Genomic DNA, 9,120 nt, shown 5'->3' on the forward strand with positions numbered 1-9,120 from the left:
TCTCTCTCTCTCTCTCTCTCTCTCTCTCTCTCTCACACACACACACACACATACATACACGTGCTCTCTCTCTCACACACGTGCTCTCTCTCTCTCACACACACACTCACACACACACCCTTTAAAATAAATAAAAAATTTAAAAAATAGACTGGGAGCTCAGGAGATTGACTCAGTCGATAAAGTGCTTCCTGTATTAAGAACCCAAAACCTGGATTGAATCCCCAGGATCCAGGCGTGGCAGCCTGGAGACAGAGCTAGGAGGATTTTTTAGGGCTTGCTGCTCAGCCAGTCTAGCTAAATCAGTAAGAGACCTTGTCCCAAAAACTGAGGAAAAACGCGTTGTCAGCCTCTGACCTGCACGCGTGTGCATGCGCATGCCTGCGCCCGCCATTGCAGTGACTGACAGATGGTGGCGCATCCTAGCCCCTGCACTGTCTTCTCTGGGAATGGACCCTCAATTGCTCTCACTATTTGAGTTATAGTGTTCAATTTCTGGGCTGATGCTCCTCCCCAACATCATTCTTATTGGCCGCCCTGTTGGATAAGTATTTTTCAAAGGTTCTTGCGTCAGAGGCTTGTCGTCTCCGGCCTGTGGCACTTTTCTAAGGTGGCAGAACTTTTAAGAGGGAGAGCCTTGTAAGAGGTAGTTAGGTCATTTGGGGTGTACACCTGAAGCAAATGGTGTACCCCAACTCATTCCCTTTTTTTGCTTCCTAGCTATGAGAGACTTTTGTTGTTGTTGTTTTGGGGTTTTGCTCAGTTATATGCTATCACCATGATGAAACCTCACCACTAGTTAAAGCAACATCACTAAGTCAGTCATGCCCTGGAACTTCTAGAGCTACAAGCCCCATGAGCTTCTCTATCGGTTGCCATCCTCTCAGGACTTTGTCCAGGCAATGGAAAACCGTACCCCACAGCCGCTGTGCACCATCACTTGGCTTGCTGCATTTTACAGTCTCATTTTTTAGCCCTGGCTGGGCCAGAACTCCCTGTGTAGACCAGGCTGACCTCAGACTCACAGAGATCCCACTGCCTCTGCCTCCTTAGTGCTGGGATTAGAGGCGTGTGCCACCAGCCACACCCAGCCTCCATCACTTATGGATTCCCTGTTGGGGGAATCTTCTTTCCTGCAGACTTGCACTGCTGTGAGCACCTCCCTCCGTTTTTGCGAGGGGTCCTCTGATGACTTCCTCACCTCCCACAGGTTGTGCAAGGATGTTTTCGACCGTGATTACAAGGCCACTATTGGGGTGGACTTTGAAATCGAGCGCTTTGAGATCGCGGGGATTCCCTACAGCCTCCAGATGTAAGTCTCTGTTAACATGGTTTCGAGATTTCCCCTGGGGCAAGACCTCAGCCAGATCCTTTTCCTCTGTGTTTTACGGTGCTCGACAAGGATGTGTCTGGACAAGCACGGCCCTGGGTGGTTGTGAGAAACCAGGCTTCGTGGTTTATGGGTCCCTAGAGTCTCTCTCCATCCTCACATTGGTCTGCAGATGGGGGGGGGGTGGTCTTGACAGCCCAGCCCGCACTTCCATCCGCTCTCCTCCCCAGAAAACTTATTACTAAGGTTCAGCCTTCTTCCCCAGTTGGCCCTCCTGTCCTCTCCCAAAAATTGCCTCTGGCATTTTTTTCCTGAGCTCTGTTCTCTATTCTCAGCTACAAAATAGGACAAAGTCACTTCTTTTATGCCAGTCGTGGATGAGTAGGGTCCTGGAGGCCACCCTGCCCTCACCCCTTTCTCAAGCCTGATGTCCTCCATTCTCCTGTCATGTCCCTCTGGATATGTGTTCCCGCTCTGCCCATATTGTTCTTCCCCACCCAGTCTATCTTCTCTACTAACCCCGCCCCTGCTTTTGCTTCCCACTCCTTTCTGCCCCCACTTCCCACCCCTTTCACTTGCCCTGACATCAGTGCAAGGCCTTCCCAAGGTTCACCTTCTTCTACCCCGGTATAAGTGCTGTGTGTTTTGGACCTCATTCTCCCCAGACCCCCATGCTCCCTGGCAAGGCCCCCGTTCCTCCTCCCTGCCGTCTTGTTTAGCTGTCACTGTGCTCTCCTTGCCAACTGACATTCACCAAGCCTTTGTTCTAGCCCCCATCCCTGTCTTCCTCCCTGGCTTTAGTCTTCATTCCTCTGTGCCCCGCCTAGGCTGAGCCCTCCACTCCTATGTCAGCTGCCATCTCCATGCACACAGTGCCCCCATAGAATCCTGGAGCCGGATGATAACACATCCTGTCCAAGGGTGAGCACAGGGTTCAGAGCAAGAGACGCTATGGAAATCCCAGGGCTTCATGGGTTCTGGAAGGCTGAGAGGAGCAAAAGGTGGAGCTGTACAGACAGTGGCCAGCAACCAGGCTCTCACTGTGGCTCCAGGCAATCTCTAATTAGAGGGCCCAATGTAAAATGGGCACCGCCTTGTCACAGACTCGGGATCTTGAGGCCATTGCCAGCCACCTGCCTGGCTTAATCTATGCCATTCACCACCTAGAGGCTTCTTTAGAGATGAAAAAAAGAATGAATTAGTGAAGGAATATAGCTCACGAGTCTTCATTATGCTGAATTGCTCAAAAACAAATTCAGATCACTGATACCATACTTGTTTACCGAGAAAAATTAAATGTTGATCTGTTGACTTAAAAAATTGATGGATTGTAGATTGGATGTCAGGACCATCCCTGCATACTGACAACCTGTTTTCAACCCGTACAAGCAGGGTTTTAGCATGTCACCTTTTCTGTTTCCGTCTTGTACCCGTGGCAGGCATTATTAATCTGCTGTCCCATTCCTTTTCTGTGGGTCTAGGGCTCAACTTCTAGTTCCTTCTCAGAAATTGTTTCTGAAAGCCAGAGCTAACTGATCAGTTGCCCACACAATGCAAACGGTACCCCTGCTAGCCCCGTTCCTCACATGGGGAGCTACTATGCAGAAGTTAAAGGGGTGTCCAGGTCACACATATGCTGAAGGCCTGTCCTGGAACCCCAGAATTGTCCTGTTAGAAAACATAAGTTCCTTTGTAATGTCACAGTCAGAAGGGCTATAACTTTGTCAGAGCTATAACTTTACCTGGACAAGGCAATCCGCAGTGTTAGACCCTCTCTCCTATGGGCACTGTGATCCGAGGAAAGAGCCCAGTGGGGATTGCAGGGTCAGGGAGAGCTGGATCACCCAGGGAACTGGGGTCAGGGAGAGCTGGATCACCCAGGGAGCTGGGGTCAGGGAGAACTGGATCACCCAGGCACTTCCTGCTGTTTACGTGCGAATGGCATGTTGGTGTAGACCTGAAGATTGTCCTATGATCTCACTGTTCCATTGCCTTGGAATACTGGGGCTGTGTAACCTGCCCCCACTGCTTTCCTGTCTTCCTCTTCCCCTCAGCTGGGACACAGCCGGGCAGGAGAAGTTCAAGTGTATTGCATCTGCCTACTACCGTGGTGCCCAAGGTGAGCAGCCAAATGACGCTGGTGCTCTCAGCCTGCGTCATCCGCACACTGCTGTGCTGTGCTGTGCTGTGCTCCGGGAGCCACCGGGAGAACACTGTAACCACTGCTTAGGGATAGAGTTGCTGCTTAGACTACTAGACCCCGGCTGGCCTTGACAGCCACACTCTAGGGAATCTGAAGTATCAGGTGCAGGCTCAGGCCCAGTTTTCAACATGAAAAAATAATTCTTGTTTAAGAGTCTCAGAAAAGAGAGATGCCCTCATATTTCAGGTGAAGATGAGGAGAAGCTTTTCCTGTCTTAGCCAGAGGGGACTAGGCCAGCAAGGAGAGGCAGGTGGACCCAGCAGAGCTGTACGTGGCTGAGCTGGCAGGTCCCACATTGGGACCTCAGTGCCCACTGCCAATATGGCCAGGGGCAGCAGCTGGGGGCTGAGCAAGGCTCAAAGTCAGCAGAGGTGGCAATGTGAAGTCCCAAGGAAGGAGGCAGAAGTAGAATCTAGTGGGAGGTGGGGAAACCATCAGAAGGACCCCAAACCAGGCTCAAAGTTATGTCTTCTTGGTGGTGGTAAGAGAATCCCTGTAGTTCCATCATAGTTTAAAGAAGGGAGAACAGGATATAAGCTATGTGTCCCTGAGCTGTGGGTGGGACCTCCAGCTCAGCCACGTACACGGTGGCCTCCTATAGCTATCCCCTCTCCTAACCTTTCTTCCTGAGGGGCTGCTGCCTCCCTGGAGCGAGTGGTGTGAGGTTACCTGGTATACTTTTGTAAACAGTACTCACCATGCCCATCACCAGTAGGATATCATCAGCCACAAAGTGCCCAGAAAGCCCTCGTCCAGGCTTTCTCCCGGTAGGGCAGCAGAGAGCAGACCTCTGCCTGGACCATCCTCCTGTGTGTAGAATCCAGGGCAGACTCAGGATAAAAGGAGCTGACCCCAGAGATACCTGGCAGTTTGCTGCCCACGTGGCGCCACAAAAGCCATTTCCTTTAACTGGTTGTTGCTAGTCCGTATCCTTCAATGAAAAGTCTACCTGGGTTCAGGCCCTGGACCAACAGCTTTTCAAAACAGCGTCCCTCCTGACTGCTAGGGGTACCATTCTCACCACTGTACAGACAAGGAAGGCAGCTCTCCACAGTTAAACTCTCACCCAAGCCCATTGGACCATAAGTGGCAGAAAATCTCCCACCAGAGCCCATATGCTTCAGGCCTTTCATTGTGCCTTCCTCCCCTCCACCCTGTGCTGCTAGGTACAGATTTTGGTGGGTGGGGGAGTTGGGGGTGCTGGTGGGAATGCAGGTTCAAGGGGGCCAACACAGGGTGACTCCTCACTAGTTTCCACAGTGCCCCACCCCGGTAGTTCCTTGCGATCTGGGAAGATGCCTAGGGTAGCTGCCCCACCACTTCTGTTGCTGATTGGCTGTTGTCTTTCCCTGTATCCAGTGATCATCACAGCCTTTGACCTCACCAATGTGCAGACGCTGGAGCACACCAGGCAAGTAACCGCAGGTTCTACCTGCTCTGTGTGTATGTCTGTGTATCACCTGGACTCAAGAAGCTGCCTAGAAGGGCTCCCCAAACCCCAGCCTCTGGCTGGACCCAGAATGATGGGCACTTACTGTCCAGGTTCCCACTTACCCCTAAAGACCTCTCCCCAGCTGCTGCTCAGGAGCTCAAGCTGACAGGCCACCGTTGTCTTTGATAAACCTGCCGCCACCATATTGGAAACCTTTTTGAATGAGGGACCCCTCTGTTCACCTTTACCTTGGCTCTGGATAACCTCATAGCTCATCCTCCCTGACAGAAAGTTTTCATTGGGCAGAGATGAGGGCAAATGATCACTTTCAGAGGGCCATCATCTTCCTGAAATAATCCACCTCATGGACCAAAGCCCCTCCTCCCTATGTTTGCCTGGGCCATTCACATGAGCATCTTCCAGGCCCTATGGGGAGACAGGGATGATTTTTCCAGCTGATAAAGGGCAGAAGTCACCCAGTTCTCACAACAGGAGTCTTCACTTCTCCTACACCAGTGCCTTTGTAGTCCCAGATTCTTCTGGTCCCACTGAGGCCCTTCTGGCTCCAGCACCAGCATCCCACCTAGGCATGTAGGTCAGGGTACCTTCCCTGTACCTCCTGGCTGTCTACACGTCTCTTGCGTCTGCTCTGTACATTCTAGGCAATGGCTGGATGATGCACTGAGGGAGAATGAGGCAGGCTCTTGCTTCCTCTTCCTTGTGGGAACCAAGAAGGATCTTCTGGTAAGCAGAGGGAGGCTGGAGGCCCAACCCTGAGGGACTTCTCAGAAAGTGCCCATGTTCGCAGCCCACTTTTGAGAAGCAGTGAACAACACTAGCGTGCTGCCTTGTGTTAGACTTCAAAGCAGGCTTCAGAATTGAAGAGAGTACTCAAACTCCCATGCCCCCCCCAGGAGGCGGGGATGACTCAGGTTTCCCTGGGGACACTAAAGTACTAGCCCTAGGCGAGTAGCATCCCTGCACTGGGGTCATCCCTGCACTGGGGGGTATCCCTGCACTGGGGACATCCCTGTACTTGGGGTATCCCTGCACTGGGGGCATCCCTGCACTGGGAGTATCCCTGCACTGGGGGCATCCCTGCACTGGGAGTATCCCTGCACTGGGGGCATCCCTGCACTGGGGGTATCCCTGCATTGGGGGCATCCCTGCACTGGGACACCCCTCCATACCATTTGCTTGAGGTGAGGTGAGAAGCAAAGGCGAGAGGCACGTGGCCACTTTAGGGACTCCCTGCAGTGAAGGTCAAGATACCGGGTCAGTCAGGGCCATTTCTTCCAGTCGGAGGCAGCATGTGAGCAAGCCGAAGCAGAGGCTGTGCACCTGGCCAATGAGATGCAGGCAGAGTACTGGTCTGTGTCAGCCAAAACCGGTGAGTAGTGCACCCCACATGCATGTATTATCAAAAGACTGCAGGATGCAGAAGTATAAAGAGCGAAGTTGTAAAACCAGGCTCTTGCTGGGAGGAAATGAAAGGGCATGCAGCATCTGGCACCCGAGAGATTCCAGGGCTGTGAGAACACAGAAATCAGGGCCGTAGCCCTTGCCTCCAGTACACAGAGACTGTGTATCTGGTCACAGGCTGGGTATGGATTGAAACTTGAAGTGCCACATCCAGGCCACCACAAACACCTGGTAGTGCCCATGCTCGGACCCATCTGCTGCTCTTTCTCAGCAGTGGTGCCCACCTCCCCCAGAGCACCACCCTCCTTGACCACAGCCACAGCAGGGCCACTGGAGTCCCACTGTAGGGCAAGGGGAGTTCTCTGCACAGTTGCACAGGTTGTGGCTGCGCTTGGGCAATGTTCATGTTGGGTACTGGGACCTATAGACGGATGCACACAGATTCCATGTAAGGGCCAACAGCACATGGGTAGCTCCTAAAGAGAAGGCACACGGTCAAGTCCTGCTTCTACCAGATTGTGCAGCTTTCCAACAGCAGCTGACTGAGAGGGAAGGTGCTGGGGAAGGAAGGCTCAGAGGTTAAGGGAGTAGCCTGGGAGCAGGGTGGGTGGCAGCAACAGGGTAGGGATGGGGACCAGAGCCCAGCGGAAAGCCAGGTTACCTGCTGCCACCGTGGATGGACCAGTAACTGGCCATCAGGAGTGCTCTGAAAGGGTCACGGCCAGCTTAAGGATGGCCTCACCTAGCTCTTGCCCATAATGCATCTGAGAGCACCTTGTGGTCCCCAGGAGAGAACGTGACGGCATTCTTCAGCCGTGTGGCTGCCCTAGCATTTGAGCAGTCTGTACTCCAGGACCTAGAGAAGAGGCCCAGCAGCCAGTCCCAGGTCGGAGATGGAGATGGAGACCTAATCCGTAAGTACAGAGAGGGCTGGGCGGGGCTGAGGAGCAGCATGGGGACCACATCCCCCATTCCCAATTTGCCACCCTTGCTGTCCTCTGGGACCTCTGAACTGTTATCATATCTCAGGCCTGTGGCTTCCATGACCCCACCTGCCCCAGCCTCCCTGATCTCCACACAGCCTCCTCTTGGGCCAGGTTTAGGCTCCTGATTGTCATATGTGTCTTGCCTCCCACTTACCTGAATGCCACAACCCCAAATGTCCCTTGGGACCCTCCCACAGCAGGTCATCTAGGCTTTGGAGGACAGGCCCAGGGGACCAAGTTCAGGGCCCCAGTTACCAGGTAGAGTAGTCTTTGCCCAGTATCAGCTGTAGGATGCCTGGCCGCTGCCATCTTACTTTCCTGTCTTTGTAGGAATAGAGGTACCCAAGACCCAGGAGAACAAGAGGCCACCTGGCCTGGGCTGCTGTTAGCTGGGGCCACATCAGAGCCATCTCCTCCCTGTTCGGGCATGGGGTGATGTGGAGCCCAAGCTCTGCGGTAGATCTGCCTTCAAGCTGGAGAAGGCCTGTGTCTCGGGGGCTCAGCCATTTCTCTTTGGCACAGCTCCACTGGGTGTGGGGCCCAATACTGTCTGGCTGGTTGTTGGGGGGCAGGCACTGGGGCGAACCTTCTGTACAGAGTAACTGTGGTCTCAAGAGGCTTCACGACTGTAAACTCAGGACACTCAGGGCTCGCCTCATCCCTTACCCACTCTTATCTGAAGTCACCCTGGAGTTCTCCCTACTGACCCTAGAGGAGGCCTCTGACCCGCATCCCCGATTCTAACAGCAAGACTTGTCAGTCCTCTCATCAGGAAGACACGGAGGTCTAGGTCTTGCAGCTTCCCACCTGGGAGCCCTCTCATCAGGAAGACACGGAGGTCTAGGTCTTGCAGCTTCAGCCCTAGATACCCGCTGTCCCTCGGCCACAGAATCCCAGGACTCTGGAGCTCCACTGCTAAGCACAATGGAAAAGTCCATTTGCTCCCCTCAGCAGAGTCCTGCCTCCATCTCTGAGATTCCCCATGGTCAGTGGATGAGAAGGGAGACCTCCGGCCCATCAGAAGACGAATCGTCTTGACTATGCTGAGAAATGACAATTGCATGGAGTCCATCTGGATCTCATTCTACATCCCGAGCCTGATGCTGCCCTGTGCTTTCATCTGTGCCCATCCCTGCTTACCTACCGTGTGTCTCTCCAGCTGACCTGTGTATCTCTCGGGACTTCGGCAGTGGTCTACATATCTCTGGAGGACTTGGGACCTACATGCAGACTCTAGTATGTCTAACCGCCTCCAGCATGACGCTCCTACTTGGGTCCAGGGTCTTCCCCAACTCCTCACCCACTCTGTATTTCTATAGCTGGGTCCAGACCTGTACAATCTTGTCTCACTCCTGCCATAAGAAGGTGGGCACAGCTGGCACTCCTAGGCGCTGCTTCTCTCCCCCTGCCCCACCCAATACAGGCTCTCAGGTTCTCACGTAGCCCTTGCTGGCCTCCAGCTCTGTGTGTAGCTGAGTCTGACCTTGGATTTGATTTGCCCTCCGTCTCCCAAGTGCTGGGACTGCAGGCAGGTACCACCAGATCTAGGAACACCTGCTCTCAAGAATGGTAAACATCTGCAGGCAGCCGTGTTGGTCAGCGCCCTTTTCTAAGTGCCTGGCATACCATGCATTTCTGTGAGTGTTCATTAACTCAGCAATGGCCGAACACCTGAGAACAGTGGCGTATTTTCCTGTCCAACACCAACATTCACTAGCTTTACTGTAGCTCCCTCCTCCCTTCCTGT

At 53.3% G+C, this 9,120-nt stretch overlaps 1 protein-coding gene across 2 annotated transcripts in view; it reads left to right on the forward strand.

Moving 5' to 3' along the window:
• The window catches only part of Rab36 (RAB36, member RAS oncogene family), a 17,243-nt gene extending 8,129 nt beyond the window's left edge, over positions 1-9,114 (forward strand). For both annotated transcript variants that reach the window (XM_005360182.2, XM_026785651.1), the window contains exons 5-11: positions 1,211-1,312; positions 3,385-3,449; positions 4,893-4,944; positions 5,628-5,709; positions 6,265-6,355; positions 7,176-7,301; positions 7,704-9,114. In XM_005360182.2, coding sequence (XP_005360239.1) covers positions 1,211-1,312; positions 3,385-3,449; positions 4,893-4,944; positions 5,628-5,709; positions 6,265-6,355; positions 7,176-7,301; positions 7,704-7,762 — 577 coding nt within the window. In that variant the 3' untranslated portion in view covers positions 7,763-9,114. The remainder of the gene's footprint in view (positions 1-1,210; positions 1,313-3,384; positions 3,450-4,892; positions 4,945-5,627; positions 5,710-6,264; positions 6,356-7,175; positions 7,302-7,703) is intronic.
• Positions 9,115-9,120: the final 6 nt, after the last annotated feature.

Source organism: Microtus ochrogaster, linkage group LG2, assembly GCF_000317375.1.
Source record: "Microtus ochrogaster isolate Prairie Vole_2 linkage group LG2, MicOch1.0, whole genome shotgun sequence".
Lineage (NCBI taxonomy): Eukaryota > Metazoa > Chordata > Mammalia > Rodentia > Cricetidae > Microtus > Microtus ochrogaster.